This window comes from Rhamphochromis sp. 'chilingali' (genome assembly GCF_963969265.1).
Source record: "Rhamphochromis sp. 'chilingali' genome assembly, chromosome: 10".
Classification (NCBI taxonomy): Eukaryota; Metazoa; Chordata; class Actinopteri; order Cichliformes; family Cichlidae; genus Rhamphochromis; species Rhamphochromis sp. 'chilingali'.
Genome location: NC_137937.1, coordinates 38,731,355 through 38,748,209, shown reverse-complemented (window position 1 = coordinate 38,748,209; position 16,855 = coordinate 38,731,355). Strand labels below are relative to the sequence as shown.

Sequence of the window (16,855 nt, the reverse complement as noted above, 5' to 3'; positions counted from 1 at the left end):
TTTTTGTTTTATACAGTTGTCAGCCAGGCATCTAACTATGAAAAAATTACACTCCAAAAGACCCCGGGCTTCTGACAAAACAACCCGGGCTTAAGCCCAGTAAGACACCCCCGCTCCGCCAATGGCTGTAATTAAGGGATTTAATTTAAAATGGCACTACGAGACAAAACGTCAGGATAAGCTGAAAAACCAAAATCCAGAGCAGAAACTACAGAAGGTAGAAGAGCTAAAGAAGAATCTTTGTACAATATAAAGCGCCTTGAGGCGACTGCTGTTGTGATTTGGCGCTATACAAATAAAATTGAATTGAATCTGACATTCCAGCAGATGATTTTCATCAGAGCAAAATCACAAAGTGAAGCTGTTGTGTCGCAAGTTTTATTGTAGCAGAGGAGCCAAATCAGCCCGGTACCACTCTGAAGAGCTGCATGATGAAGGTGTGCGACGTCTTCTGTCCAGACAAAATGCAGATTTTGGCAAATGTGAGCCTGAGCAGAAATACGATTGCTGATCGGGTTTGTGAGATGGCCACTGATTTAGGAACACAGTTGTGTGAAAGAAGCAAAAACTTCACTGCATACTCTCTTGCTGTGGATGAAAGTACAGACATGATGGACATTGCACAGCTGACCATCTTCATCCGTGGAGAGGAAATATTGGAAATTAAATCGATGCACGGGACAACGACAGGAAAAGACATTTTTTAAAAGTATTTCAAAGTGTAACTGACATGAAACTGCGCTGGGATAACAGATGGAGCGCTGGTGTTGTGCAGGATGTAGGATCTAGTAAAGATGCAGGAGAACTGTACCGGTGAGTTAACAGCACATCACTGCATCACACACCAGGAAAGGCTGTGTGGTAAAGTCCTAAAAATGGAGTATGTAATGCTCACCGTAACGCAGACCGTACATTTTATCTGAGCTAAAAGTTTAAATCACCGTCAGTTTCAGTCTTTTATGTGGGAAATAGATTCAGAGTTTGCCAACATTCCTTCATGCAGAGCTCCGCTGGCTGAGTTGGGGAAAAGTTCTCAGTAGTTTTTGAGCTCAGCAAGGAAACCTGTCAGTTCATGGACATGTATGATGTGGTGAAGGCGTTTCAAGTGAAGCTGTCACAAATGCACCAGTGCAACCTGCCTCACTTTCCCTGTTGCAGTAATGTTGAACCAAGTCAGCGCACTTTGCTGAGCTGCACCTGTACAGATTCAGATGGAGCTGCAGTGTAATGATGCACTCAGGGAAAGTACGACACTGAATGGCCGCACAGTTTATTAGCTCCACTCCTGAAGCAACGCCCAGCTCCGTCTACATGCGGCTCCAACCTTGTGTTTGCTTTCATTTATTTTTTCTGGGCTTTTGGCAGCATGTTCTTGTTTCTAACTTGCATAATTTTGACAGGATATATTTTTATGGTGAGCAAAATGTTTAAAGTTAAAGTTTATTTTTTTTAAAGTTTATTTATTCTGGAATAATATTCCTGTCTGTTTTTATTCATATTTATCTTTAAAAAACATTGTTTTAGTGTGTTCAAAAACTGTATATCTTGTTTGGCCCGCGACCTGAAGTGTGCCTTGAGTTTTGGCCCCCTATGCAATTGAGTTTGACACCCCTGATCTACAGCTACTCTTAGTACCATTGATATTCATTTAGACTCTTTTTCTCCAATTTATCTTTCTGAGTTAACTTCAATAATTACTTCCTCCAAACCATCAACGTGTCTTTTAGGCCCCATTCTTACAAAACTAATTTAAAATTAATGCTTCGATCTTAAATATGATCAACCTATCTCTAATGATCAGCTATGTACCACAGGCCTTCAAGCTGGCTGTAGTTAAACCTTTACTCAAAAAGCATCTCTAGACCCAGCAGTCTTAGCTAATTATAGGCCAATCTCCAACCTTCCTTTATATCAAACATCCTTGAAAGAGTAGTTGTCAAACAGCTAACAGATCATCTGCAGAGGTTTATTTGAAGAGTTTCAGTCAGGTTTCAGAGCTCATCACAGCACAGAAACAGCTTTAGTGAAGGTTACAAATGATCTTCTTATGGCCTCTGACAGTGGACTCATCTCTGTGCTTGTCCTGCTAGACCTCAGTGCAGCGTTCGATACTGTCGACCATAATATCCTATTAGAGCGATTAGAACATGCTGTAGGTATTACAGGTACTGTGCTGCAGTGGTTTGTATCATATCTATCTAATAGACTCCAGTTTGTGCATGTAAATGGAGAGTCCTCTTCACACACTGAGGTTAATTATGGAGTTCCACAGGGTTCAGTGCTAGGACCAATTCTGTTTACATTATACATGCTTCCCTTAGGCAGTATCATTAGAAGACATAGCATACATTTACACTGCTATGCAGATGACACCCAGCTCTATCTGTCCATGAAGCCAGATAACACACACCAATGAGTTAAACTGCAGGAATGTCTTAAAGACATAAAGACCTGGATGGCTGCTAACTTTCTGCTTCTTAATTCAGATAAAACTGAGGTTATTGTACTCGGCCCTGAAAATCTTAGAAATATGGTATCTAAGCAGATTCTTACTCTGGATGGCATTACCTTGGCTTCCAGTAACTCTGTGAGGAACCTTGGAGTCATTTTTGACCAGGACATGTCCTTCAACGCACATATTAAACAAATATGTAAGACTGCTTTCTTCCATTTGTGCAACATCTCTAAAGTTAGAAATATCCTGTCTCAGAGTGACGCTGAAAAACTAGTTCATGCATTTATTACTTCCAGGCTGGACGACTGTAATTCATTATTATCAGGAAGTCCTAAAAACTCGCTGAAAAGCCTTCAGCTGATCCAAAATGCTGCAGCAAGAGTCCTGACAGGGACTAGAAAGAGAGAGCAGATTTCTCCTGTTTTGGCTTCCTGTTAAATCCAGAATTCAAAATCCTGCTCCTCACATACAAGGTCTTAAATAATCAGGCCCCATTTTATCTTAATGACCTTGTAATACCATATCACCCTATTAGAGCACTTCGCTCTCGCTCTGCAGGCCTACTTGTTGTTCCTAGAGTATTTAAAAGTAGAATGGGAGGCAGAGCCTTCAGTTTTCAGGCCCCTCTTCTGTGGAACCAGCTTCCAGTTTGGATTCAGGAGACAGACACTATCTCTACTTTCAAGATCAGGCTTCAAACTTTCCTTTTTGCTAAAGCATATAGTTAGGGCTGGACCAGGTGACCCTGAATCCTCCCTTAGTTATGCTGCAATAGACGTAGGCTGCCGGGGATTCCCATGATGCATTGAGTTTTTCCTTTCCAGTCACCTTTCTCACTCACTATGTGTTAACAGACCTCTCTGCACTGAATCATGCTTGTTATTAATCTCTGTCCGTCTTCCACAGCATGTCTTTATTAGGGATGGGTATCGTTTAGATTTTATCCGATACCAGTACCAAACCGGTACTTTTGAAACGGTGCCGGTGCTTAAAGAATGGAGAACACAAAATTGGTCCAAAAACCTCTCGTGTTTAGCTGTTTTTTTGTAAAAAGATAACAATGTTAGCCTTTTCTGCAGCTATGGGGCATATATGGTATCACTCTTGGCTGGAAGCAGTGCTTAAACAATGGAAAAAAACACAAACTTTGTCCAAAAACCTCTCATGTTTAGCTGTTTTCCACTTTTTCTTTGGTCATTTTAGCCTTTTTGGCCAGGGTGAAGGGAGTATCTGCCATCAAACAAGAAGACAGCCGCATGTAGCTATGATGATGTTTGCTAGTTCACCTTACATGCATTAATGTAATAACGTGGTACGTAAATTACACACGAACAACATTAAGCTACTCACGCAGAGAAGAACGGCTGCTGCTGCATCATCATCCTCATCATTTCTGCTACACTGGCAGGGCTAGGGGCCAGGACTCTCCTCTTCGGGTTCTTGGGGGATGTTGCTAACTCCGGGTCCGATAACAGGCACCACATCCGCAGTAGATGTGCTCGGTGTGAGGTCTCGCAGCAAGCTATCAAATACGGCGCATTTCTCGGCTTTTAACAAAACGCTATGCGTCGCCAGGTGTTTCATCAGATTCGAGGTGTTACCTCCTTTGACAGTATCACAGTATCAGCTTAAAGCACTTGTTGCTGCTGAGTTTGCATCTTTTGCTGTGAAGTACAGCCAGACTTTGACCGCTTCGCCTTTTTTAAATCTGTAGCTCTGCTCTAAAAGAACGTACGTACCTGGGCCCGCCTACTACGCTTGCAAAGGTAAAATGATTGGCTAGAATCCAAAGTGTGTGACATCTCAGGAGGGGAAAAAAGCACCGAAATAAAGCACCGAAATGTGCGCTGTTTTTCGGTCTGGTTACTACTGTTTATGCCAGAACCGGTGCCATACCGGTACCCATCCCTAGTCTTTATCCTGTCTTCCTTCTCTCACCCCAACCGGTCGCAACAGATGGCCCCGCCCTCCCTGAGCCTGGATCTGTTGGAGGTTTCTTCCTGTTAAAAGGGAGTTTTTCCTTCCCACTGTCGCCAAAGTGCTGCTCATAGGGGGTCATATGACTGTTGGGTTTTTCTCTGTATCTATTATTGTAGGGTCTACTGTACAATATAAAGCGCCTTGAGGCGACTGCTGTTGTGATTTGGCGCTATATAAATAAAATTGAACTGAATTGAAAGGCACTGCGGGAATACATCTTTTTTTATCATTTCACATTTCTGTCAGTGTTGCTTTTTCACGAGCCACAACATGTATTACCTTCAGCTTCCTCCCTTAATAAAGCAGAATTATCTGTCAGAGTTTTACTTTTGTTACGGCATACTTACATTCCCCTTCGTTTGAACCCTCCTTTACTACACTTTCACTGTCAGATTAAAAAGTTCACATGCTGAGATGATGACCTCACACAGATACTTCCTGATCAGTGTTCAGTAGCATCCAATCAAAATCCTCAAATTTGACTCAGTAAAGCTGTCGCCTTGTTGGACGGTATGTTAGTACAGCGACCTCACAGCAGACGTGTTATTAGTAACAGCACAAACATGGTCCAGTTCAGGTGAAGCTGAGCAGAGAGCTACCACCTGTCAGTCAAAGAGGCCACGCCCCCAATGATGCAAACTTTAAGCCAGTTTAACCAGTTTTTCTACAGACCAAAGAGTTTGTTTCTTTCTGCTGCCTCTGCTGGACGTTAGAGGAACTGCAGGTTTTATGCTTATAATGAACATAAACATAAATACTCATGTATAAGTGTCATGTGACACAGCAGGAGTCATATCTCAGCTGGTAAAAATAGCTTGTTGAGTCACACACACGATCATATCACGTGTGTGTGTGTGTGTGTGTGTGTGTGTGTGTGTGTGTGTGTGTGTGTGTGTGTGTGTGTGTGTGTGTGTGTCAGTAAACAAGCTGGTCACTGAGCGGACAGCCGGTCTGGAGCAGGACTCTTAGGTAAGAGCACGTTAGTTTCTCAGCCTCGGCTGCTCTGCGTTTACAGACGGTACGATCCACACAGGAACAGGAAGTGTCTTCAGTCAGACCAGCAGCTCTGAGGTGGTGAACATGTGGAGGAGAGCCCTTTGTCTCTCAGACTGAACCATTCCTGTCTCACTTTGTTTAGAGGTTTCAGGTGGTTCAGTCCAAACTGCGCGTTTAAACTTAAAAAAGGTAAATTCCCTCAAAAACGGTTCAGTTTTTAAAAATTTTTTTTTTACATCTTTCAGACTTGTTGATGTCTTTCTAGAATTTTCCCTCCTGTGTCGTCGGGATGGCGTCATTTCATAAACATCAGTACTTTTATATTTAAAGATCAGACTGGTTTACAACTTAATTGCAGCTTTCATGGTTGAATGATAGCTGATCATTTTTAACAAAGAAGAAACAGACGTGACCCTTGAGCTCCAGACAAAGAGCTCAGTGTGGATGTACTCTGGGTAGTTTTACTTCAGAGTCTATATTTAAACTGCCGGGTCCTGTTTGAGAGTTTCTGTAAATGCTCTAGACTTCACTTTCCCGCGATGTTCAGCTTCCTTTTTCAGAGATGCTCTTTAACCTTTCAGATGTTGTTATCAGCGTAGAGATGAGCTGAAGAAAGAGGCAAAGAAGAAAACGTGGCTCATTAGTCAGCTTTAGGTTTTTACAGAAAAATTTTCTGGGTAAATCTGTTTAAACTTAAAGCCGGATATGTTCAGATAATGATCCTGGTCTCTTCCTCCTCCTCAGCAGCAGAGATGGGTCCGGAGAGGAAGCTGGACGTCCCGGTCTACGATCTCTCTCTGATCAGAGGGATGTGGGAGGTCCGAGTGAAGACGCACAGAGAGAGGCAGAAGAAGGAGAAGGAGAGGATCGAGCAGAGCGCCCTCACCAGGTAAGACGCAAAAACCCACAGAACTGATGAAGAACATTTGGCCCGCATTTGTAGTTTTAAGTCTGCCTGCCCACCTTAAACCAGCCAGGTGTCAGGTGTGCTTTTTGTTCTGGACCACGACCGGCTCACAAACAGCTGCAATAGATGAGACAGAACTCTCTGATCAGGTCAAAACATAACTGTCATTCATTAATGTTCATGACGGGCTCTTTACTGAGAGTCTGTGTCAGGACCCAGTCTGCAGGTTTGTGAAGTGCAGTTTGGTTTTTCACCATCTCCAGAGCTCCGCCAGCAGAGTTAGACTTCCTCAGAATTTGATCTTCTAACGCTACGGTAACATATCGAGCAGCCAGTATCTCCAGCGATGCCGTTCTGGTGGAGGTCCCGCCTTTGGTCAAGCTGACATCAGCACCTTTGTGTCCCATAAGTGTTTTTATCCAAATATGCCAGGATTTCCAGGTGATGATGTCATGATAGCGTTGGATTTTGTAGCCTGTTGTGAATCAAACTCTGCTCAACCGAACCAATTCAATTCAATTTTATTTATATAGCACCAAATCACAACAAAAGTCGCCTCAAGGCGCTTCATAGATACAGAGAAAAGCCCAACAATCATATGACCCCCTATGAGCAGCACTTTGGCGACAGTGGGAAGGAAAAACTCCCTTTTAACAGGAAGAAACCTCCAGCAGAACCAGGCTCAGGGAGGGGCGGGGCCATCTGCTGTGATTGGTTGGGGTGAGAGAAGGAAGACAGGATAAAAGACATGCTGCGGAAGAGAGACAGAGGTTAATAACAGATATGATTCAGTGCAGAGAGGTCTGTTAACACATAGTGAGTGAGAAAGGTGACTGGAAAGGAAAAACTCAATGCATCATGGGAATCCCCCGGCTGCCTACGTCTATTGCAGCATAACTAAGGGAGGATTCAGGGTCACCTGGTCCAGCCCTAACTATATGCTTTAGCAAAAAGGAAAGTTTGAAGCCTAATCTTGAAAGTAGAGATAGTGTCTGTCTCCTGAATCCAAACTGGAAGCTGGTTCCACAGAAGAGGGGCCTGAAAACTGAAGGCTCTGCCTCCCATTCTACTTTTAAATACTCTAGGAACAACAAGTAGGCCTGCAGAGCGAGAGCGAAGTGCTCTAATAGGGTGATATGGTACTACAAGGTCATTAAGATAAGATGGGGCCTGATTATTTAAGACCTTGTATGTGAGCAGCAGGATTTTGAATTCTGGATTTAACAGGAAGCCAAAACAGGAGAAATCTGCTCTCTCTTTCTAGTCCCTGTCAGGACTCTTGCTGCAGCATTTTGGATCAGCTGAAGGCTTTTCAGGGAGTTTTTAGGACTTCCTGATAATAATGAATTACAGTCGTCCAGCCTGGAAGTAATAAATGCATGAACTAGTTTTTCAGCGTCACTCAGAGACAGGATATTTCTAATTTTAGAGATGTTGCACAAATGGAAGAAAGCAGTCTTACATATTTGTTTAATATGTGCATTGAAGGACATGTCCTGGTCAAAAATGACTCCAAGGTTCCTCACAGTGTTACTGGAGGCCAAGGTAATGCCATCCAGAGTAAGAATCTGGTTAGATACCATATTTCTAAGCTTTTCAGGGCCGAGTACAATAACCTCAGTTTTATCTGAATTAAGAAGCAGAAAGTTAGCGTAGGGCTGCTCAATTAATCGAATTTTAATCACGATTACGATCTGGGCTTTCAACGATCATTAAAAATGACTAAGCCGATTATTAGCCCCTCCCTCGTGCTTTGCTCTCGCGCTGCTCCGTGTGGCAAATCGAGCATCTGCATTTCGAACACGTGTCACAACAATTAAGAGGACCCAAGGGAAGCTCGGAAAGCTAAGCAGAAGTTATTTGGAGAGGAGAGTGACTGCTGTTGGTTGAAAAGAGAGGTAAAAAAACTTCAGTGGTGTGGAAACATTATGGGTTCAGTCAGACGTGGATCAAGTGGACACAGTGTGTAAACTTTGCTACGGTGTCGTAGCTGCACCACAGAGCAACACTGCAAAGTTCACTAAACACAGATGTTTACATTTTTCATTTATTTCTTATATTGCAAACATTTGCACTGTTATCAGTATTTGCACACTGTTTTATATTATTTTTTAAAGTCATTATTCAACACATTGTTATTGTTAACCCTTTAAATCCCTGTAGAACCGGAACCGCATAAGCTAGCGCAATAGTTTGTTTTGCATATGAAACCGGAGGAGTTGTACTTACATCTTATGCCATCAGCTTGTCCTTGGTCACGGTTTCCTTCCACATAAAGCTTTGCAAAAATTGCATAAAAAGGGCTTGCAGGAACAAAAACATAATATTCCAGAAACACGCTTTGCCGATCGATCAGCTGTTCATAACACTTCCCACATTGAAAAAGACGTCAACGCGAACTATCGCATGTCCGCCATTTTCTGGCCGAAACCGGAAGTGACGTCATTTTCGCGGAAAATGTAGTTTTTTACTTGTAGGCCTTAAAAGCCTATACTGGTGTTTTTATAAGTCATGTCTGACTTTTCTGAATAGTTTCTGGGATGCTTAGAACTCGAATTGCACTGCTGGAAATAGTTTATTTTGATGCACCTGCTGTTTTCTTTGCAAATTTGCATCATGGGATTGTTTTTTTTGTTTTTGCTGCAGTATATAAAAATTGCTGTATCTCCAAAATAAAACTATGAAGACACTCAAAATAAATTTCCTGTTGTTGTAAACTAATTTTTGCAACTTTTTTGTATTTAAAGTTTTGAGGGATAAGCCTCTTAAATTTTCCCAATTAGAAATATATGTAAAAAAAAAAAAAAAAACGATTTTCAATTTTTTTGTGGTTTATTGCACTTTTTTGCAATTTATGTAATTACTATGGACTTAATGCATACATAGTATTAAAATATGGGCTATAACAGTTGTATTGATGTATAGCAACTTGAAATGCTCCCACAAATGGCACTACAGCATGTACAAAAAAATATATATATAAGCTCTGGCGGACTTGGTTCTATGGTAGGTCTTAAAGGGTTAAATAAATATCGTCAAATAATCGAGATCTCAATTTCAGTGAAAATAATCGTGATTATCATTTTTGCCATAATCGAGCAGCCCTAAGTTAGCGGCCATCCAGGTCTTTATGTCTTTAAGACATTCCTGCAGTTTAACTCATTGGTGTGTGTTATCTGGCTTCATGGACAGATAGAGCTGGGTGTCATCTGCATAGCAGTGTAAATGTATGCTATGTCTTCTAATGATGCTGCCTAAGGGAAGCATGTATAATGTAAACAGAATTGGTCCTAGCACTGAACCCTGTGGAACTCCATAATTAACCTCAGTGTGTGAAGAGGACTCTCCATTTACATGCACAAACTGGAGTCTATTAGATAGATATGATACAAACCACTGGAGTGCAGTACCTGTAATACCTACAGCATGTTCTAATCGCTCTAATAGGATATTATGGTCGACAGTATCGAACGCTGCACTGAGGTCTAGCAGGACAAGCACAGAGATGAGTCCACTGTCAGAGGCCATAAGAAGATCATTTGTAACCTTCACTAAAGCTGTTTCTGTGCTGTGCTGAGCTCTGAAACCTGACTGAAACTCTTCAAATAAACCTCTGCAGATGATCTGTTAGCTGTTTGACAACTACTCTTTCAAGGATGTTTGATATAAAGGAAGGTTGGAGATTGGCCTATAATTAGCTAAGACTGCTGGGTCTAGAGATGCTTTTTGAGTAAAGGTTTAACTACAGCCAGCTTGAAGGCCTGTGGTACATAGCCGATTATTAGAGATAGGTTGATCATATTTAAGATCGAAGAATTAATTAATGGCAGGACTTCTTTGAGCAGTTTTGTAGGAATGGGGTCTAAAAGACACGTTGATGGTTTGGAGGAAGTAATTATTGAAGTTACCTCAGAAAGATCAATTAGAGAAAAAGAGTCTAACTTAACATCAATGGTACTAAGAGTAGCTGTAGATAATATTACATCTGTGGGATGATTATTGGTAATTTTTTCTCTAATGATAAAAATGTTATTTGTGAAGAAGTTCATGAAGTCATTACTAGTTAACGTTAAAGGGATGGTTGGCTCAACAGAGCTCTGACTGTTTGTCAGCCTGGCTACAGTGCTGAAGAGAAACCTGGGGTTGTTCTTATTTTCTTCAATCAGTGATGAATAGTAAGATGTTCTGGCTTTGCGGAGGGCTTTCTTATAAAGCAGCAAACTATTTCTCCAGGCTAAATGATGATCCTCTAAATTTGTGACACGCCATTTCCTCTCCAGATTACGAGTCATCTGCTTTAGGCTACGTGTTTGAGAATTATACCACGGAGTCAGGTACTTCTGATTAGAGACCTTAGTTTTCACCGGAGCTACAGTATCCAGAGTCATATGTAGTGAGGAGGTGAAATTATTAACAAGATAATCGACTTCTGTTGGGGTAGCGTTCAGATAGCTGCTCTGCTCTATGTTGGTACAGGGCATTGGAGATGATAACAGTGGGTGGATTATATTCTTAAACTTAGTTACAGCGCTTTCAGAAAGACATCTACTGTGATAAAGTCTCCACTGCTGTGTAATCAATTATTGTAAATGTAAATGTTATCAGGAAATAATCAGACAGGAGAGGGTTTTCAGGAAACTGTTAAATCTTCAGTTTCTATGCCATATGTTAAAGATTAAAGTGGTGGGTGGGTTCTTTTACATTTTGACAGAAGTCAATTGAGTCTAATAACAGATTAAATGCTAAATCTGAGAAATCCAATCCATGGTCTGTTGAGTAAATAAAGCATTTGAACTTGACTGAGTCAGACCCAGCTGACTGTTGTTGCTCATAAAGTGTGAGAGTCATGGCCGATTTCAGCCGTGTGAACACACAGCGCACTATTTATAACGCAGCGTAGTGAAGTCTGGCCTGCAGACGGCAGAAAGGTCAGAAGTTTGGAGGATAAACGGGAACATCCACGCAGCTGAAATTTGATCTGACATCAGCGTGGCGCTGCTCACACTTGGTTAACATTTCTGTGTGCGCAGGATCGACCAGGAGTGGCAGTATCGCATCTACTGTAAGACCCTGAAGACCTCCGAGCTCAACCTGCTGCATCATTACCTGGAGAGGTCGACCTTGACAGACATTCAGCCGTGCACGGGTAAACACAGTGGACAGGCCTGCACGAGTCGTCCAGCGTCCTGGCAGGCGTACGGCACCAAAACTGACATAAAATCATCAGATACAGTCACCAGATGGAAAACTGTATGCAACTACAAAATCAGCCACCACTGGACTGTTTAATAACAGAGTTAAGCTTAGTTTTGCTAATTTTAGTCATCTTAGGAAGAGTTTAAGGGATGAAGGTTGGGCTGCATCGTTTTCTGAGAGGACCTTTTAAAATGTCATTATGTAAAAAGTTTTTGAGCTTCTTTCAAATGTTTTCGGGTGCATGTTACACTGAGTCAATGCGCCATCTGGTGGTACAAAATTGGTACTACACAAAACTATAGCCAGGCTGTATTTTAATGCCAGCTAATGTGTCCTATCAGATGTTTCTTCACGTTCAGTTTAGTTAAATACATGAATTTACAGTAAACTCTGCTGTAGTTGCTGCTGACGTTGTTGTATACCTGTTAGAGTCAGACCAGCAGCAGTGTCAGGAAGTCCAGCAGGATCCCAATGAAGTCAAACTGAGCTTCCAGCTGGAGGGAGAACGCTGGATGGTAAGTTGGTTAAAAGTTTGTGGTTTAAACGTGTTGTAGTTTGCTTTCTCTCAGGAAACCAGAGTGATTAAAAAAAATCATTTGCAGGATTTTCCCCGTGAGCTGCAGTGGATGACCTACCTGAAAGAGTGGCACGTGAGGAGAACAAGGATCCGCCAACTGCCTGACTACCTGGCTCTGTTTACCCAGCTCACTGTTCTGGACATCCCCAAAAACGCCATCACTGAGCTGCCGCCCGAGATTGGTGAGTCATACACAAACAGAGTCTGAACGACCTGAGAGGATGGGAAACGATACCGAAATAATTCCTCCGTCTGTATTCTAAGGTAAACTGACAGTGCTGAGGGAGCTGTACGTCAGCTACAACCGACTGTCCCGAGTTCCTCCAGAGCTTGGGAACTGTGAGAAACTGGAGAGACTCGAGCTCGCGGGAAACCACAACCTGTCCGAGCTGCCGTTTGAGGTGAGAGGGTCAAGCTGTACATCCATCATCAGTCCCTGGCAGCAGCTCAGTGTCACAAAAACTTTAAGATGATGAACTATGTTGTTTGCCTGTTTATGTGCTTTTAAGGCTCCACCATTTGGTAGAAGTTAAACAGTTAGTAAGATTTTGTACTTCAAGAAAAGTTATTTTCTTTTTCAGTAGTTGAAACTAAAGGAAGAGATGAGCAGCGTTGTGGCGTCTCTGCTGGTTTCCTTTGTCCAGATTAATCAAAGGAGAGAAAGATGAATGTCAGAGTTTGTAGGCGTTGGCCGGTTTCTGTTTGGGCAGCACCTGAGGGACAAACTCACTGTTGGTTCCTCGGGTGGGAAATTAGGGGAACTGCAGCGTTGATTATTGTTCTATTCTTGAGGCCCGGAGGTTGACACTCTGCAGAACTGAGCATGGGATTAAAGTGAACACCTGAAGCGCCATCAGGGGTCAAATTTACTATTGCCCCCCAAAAATGCTGAACTGTCCTTCAGGACCATCAGGATGGTGTTCAGAGGTCAAGTTCAGTTCAATTCAGCTTTATTTATACAGCGCCAAATCACAACAACAGTCACCTCAAGGTGCTTTATATTGTAAGGTAGACCTCAGGTCAAGTTAGCAGGAGGCTCATAGAACTCCATCCAATCAGTTCTTTTTAAAGCAGAGACGTCGCTCCCTGCTGGACATTGTGCTGATGATGTCACTGTGCGTCGTCTCTCTGTAGCTGAGCAGCCTGAAGCAGCTGGTCCACCTGGACATCGCGGAGAACAGGTTTGTCTCGATCCCCATCTGCGCTTTGAGGATGACGAGCCTGCAGCTGCTGGACCTCAGCAACAACTGCATGACCGACCTGCCGCAGGACATGGACAGGTGACTGATGATGTCGTCACTATTTCCAGGTGGATCACCAGGCAGATCACCTGGGCTTCAGCTGTGACAGCAGCTCTTCTTGAGTGTTTCGGGGGAGGGTGTCAGCGTCCTGAGGTCTGAATGCTTATGTTTGTCTCTGCAGGCTGGAGCAGCTCGTCACCCTGTTCATCCACAAGAACAACTTCAATTACCTCCCTCACTGTCTCGCCAACATCACCACGCTGGCGACGATCGTTGTCAGCGGTGACGAACTCACCTGCATCCCAACTAAACTCTGCAACAACCCTGAAATCAAGTACACAGACCACACCTACACAGACTTCCACCCAGCACGCATCCAGGTGGCAAATGTCACACAGCAGCTTTAACCAGCTTATAGCTGCTGCAGCCTCTGCAGACCACTTTGCAACCCACCTCCACACCAGCTCCTCAGTTTGATTGATTGATTGATTGAATCTTTATTTTGAACATGTTGAAAAAGTACAACAAAATAGAATTAAAAGAGACAAATGAACAAAGCAAAACAAAAGGAAAACGAGCAACCACAACTCCAAATAACGTTCATGTTCAAAAAGGAGCAGGAAGAAGCATAAGCTTATTTAATCCCACCCCTTTTCCACTATCTAGTATCAATAGACTACAGAAATACCTCCTTGCAATTACATTATATGTTATGTGTATTTTTTTTTAATATATATACATATGTTTCTATCTATCCATACATACGTTTATATACACACATACGCACATATACACATTTTCAATAACCCCATTAACACCTCAAGGATACACAACCTATATATATATATATATATATATATATATATATATATATATATATACCCACACCAACATACCCGTGCACCCGCACACACATGAAAATATTAGACAAGAACACCCTATCAAATCTCTACCTTTTCCCTGTAAAAACCATATCCTTAAATTGGACTTTGCTTCATATCCTTACTTAGTCTGTTCCACAGCTTCACTCCACACACAGAGATGCAAAAACTTTTAATGTTGTGCGGATACGAGGATGTTTTAAATTTAATTCCCCCCTCAAATTGTGTCCCCGTTCCCTTTTAGAAAACATTTTTAGAATATTGTCAGGAAGCAGGTTATTTATTGCTTTATACATAATTTGTGCTGTGAGAAAATGAACCAGATCTGTGAATTTTAGAATTTTTGATTTTAAGAATAGTGGATTTGTATGATCTCTGTAGTTTCATGCTACATCTGATTTGTGTTATTAAATGGTTTGTTTATAAAGCCAAGAAATCTTTTTTCTTGGTCAGAAAACAACTGGCGCAGTGATAAATAGGGTAAAATTCCAAATTTCTTGAAGGCTGCACAGATGTTCCCATTACATAAAGGTGGTAACCTTAATCCCTAATGATTACCGAACCATCTTGAACTTGTCCTGCTTAACAAAAACCTTGAGTGTCAATGGTGGATTAAAACTACATCTGGAGTCAGATAAGGTTACTATCAGAACAGCTGCTTCAGTAGACTACAGCATTCATGTGGAAAAGCTGCGCTCAGAGAGAACCTCAGAAATGTTTCAGGACTCCTTAAAGTCAGTGCAGGTGTTCCACAGGGAACCATTCTCAGACCTTTTGTATTTACAGCAGTAAGTCTGCTGTAAGAGGTAAATTTGATTTCCACTGGCCTTCATCATTAATTTGGTGACTCATAAGACCCACAGAGGGCCACAAAGGGTCACGGTCAGCGGTGTTTCACGAAGAGGAGCAGCCTGAAGTGAGTCAGCTCAGAGGGGTCAGAACTTTTTTTAATGTTTGTCTCTGCTCTTCTTCAGGTTCATTCGCCTCTACGACAACCCTGCGAGCAAAGAGAAGAAGAAGAAAGAGGAGAAGAAGAAAGAGGGTGTGAGAAGGAGGTGGAGGGAGCAGAGGGAGGCAGAGGAGGTGAAGGATAGTGGAGAGAAAGAGTTCATTGAAGCGTACATCAGCTCACTGCAGGACAGAGGTGAGTTTCAGCGCCAGATTCTCACCTTTTTACTTTACAATTACACAAAAGTCTAAAATATGAGAGCTTTGCTGAAGTAAAGTGTGAACTTAATGATGACGAGATCATCAGAAATATTCTCATTTTAAACTGTGTGGAGACGTTTTTGAATTTTCTGTTTGGATTTAAAGTGTATAAAAAAATAAAGTTAACTAAATGAATACATCAGAAAACTTTTACTGATTAGTGATCTCTTCTTTGAATCATCTTTATTATAATCACCTTTATTAGTTGTTTTCAGGTTTTTTTTCATTAATAACTTCTAACAGGAACACTCTTCACTGTAATATTTACTAAGTGTTTTTCGTCCTGTCGGTAATCAGACTTCACACTCATAACAACCCGTCCTCATGTGTTTTGGGGGGGTTTGTCCCATGCCAGACACCGTCCCCTACGCCACCACCAAAGTCTCCATTTCCTGCCTGCTTTGAGGAAGAGGAGGAGGAAGCCAGTGAAGGTTGAGAGGATGATGACTGAAGGATGACAGCACTGAGGAATTTCAAAAGAGGATGCTAACAGAGGTTAACATGGGAGGTGACGTGAAAATGTGTTTTTAATCTTTCATACTAGCTCGAAATTATAAGTTAACATATTAAAGTTTAGTCCTTTATTAATATTCTTTTTAAACTAATTATTGTTAAATCGTTGAATCTGGGAAAAATAAAATCAGGACGTTCACGTAAACACTGAATGCATTAATCTCAGGTCATTGTAATTTATCTCAAACTGCATTATTAAAATTAATAATTAAGTATTGCATGTAAGATGTTATTCAGAGTATATTTATTGGGTATGATACAACAAACCGAATACATAAAGAGACATGCTCACATAAAAGTTACAGGAAAAAAAATCTAAAAAAAAAAAAAAGCTTATTTCTGATGCTGGTTGCTTTTTTGTCAGACTTCAAACATTAAAACATCAAATGGAAAAAAAAAAATCATATTTAACAAAAATCGAGACGCTACAGTCGAAATGTGTTTTTGGATGCGCGTCAACTTTCATATATTTACATTAAATATTGATGAAGATAAAATCAATTCCAATTCCTGTTAATCGATCACTGAACTGTTTTATTTATGAATCTTTTTTCTTTTAGTTTTGAAGATGTCGATTGTCTAAATCTCTTCATTTCAAAATCGAATTCAGTTGAAATCAATAAAAACAGACTGAAGCTGATTTCTTTGTGATCCTGAGCAGATTTGATTTTTATTCACTTTTACATTTCTCACATTTATCAGCTGATGTTTTCTGTGTAAATGTAGTTTTTTGTTCAAAGTGTGAAAGTTGTGACCAAATAGAGATTTTCTGTTTATCAGGTTTGATTTCTATGATTTCTTTTAGTGTATTTTTCTGTGGTTGTCATAGTTACGAACTTAGCAGCTTTGATTTGTGCATTAAAATATAGAAAAGTTTTTGCTGTTTAAAATTTTTTTTTT

General features: G+C 41.3%; 1 protein-coding gene across 1 annotated transcript; it reads left to right on the top strand.

Annotated features, from left to right (window-relative positions):
• Window positions 1–5,377: 5,377 nt before the first annotated feature.
• Window positions 5,378–16,815, top strand: lrrc2 (leucine rich repeat containing 2). The gene is made up of 10 exons (XM_080893354.1): window positions 5,378–5,404; window positions 6,176–6,320; window positions 11,369–11,484; window positions 11,964–12,049; window positions 12,137–12,293; window positions 12,376–12,512; window positions 13,246–13,391; window positions 13,534–13,686; window positions 15,208–15,377; window positions 15,798–16,815. The coding sequence occupies exons 2-10, from the start codon at window positions 6,184–6,186 to the stop codon at window positions 15,845–15,847; spliced, it is 1,152 nt and encodes a 383-aa protein (XP_080749480.1). The 5' UTR covers window positions 5,378–5,404; window positions 6,176–6,183; the 3' UTR covers window positions 15,848–16,815.
• The last annotated feature ends 40 nt before the right edge of the window (window positions 16,816–16,855 follow it).

Bases quoted from the DNA above. Each gene is read 5' to 3' on its own strand.
- lrrc2 (XM_080893354.1), top strand. From the start codon at position 6,184: ATGGGTCCGGAGAGGAAGCTGGACGTCCCGGTCTACGATCTCTCTCTG. The intron at 11,485-11,963 runs GTAAACACAGTG...TATACCTGTTAG, and splicing joins AGACATTCAGCCGTGCACGG to AGTCAGACCAGCAGCAGTGT. The intron at 12,050-12,136 runs GTAAGTTGGTTA...AATCATTTGCAG, and splicing joins TGGAGGGAGAACGCTGGATG to GATTTTCCCCGTGAGCTGCA.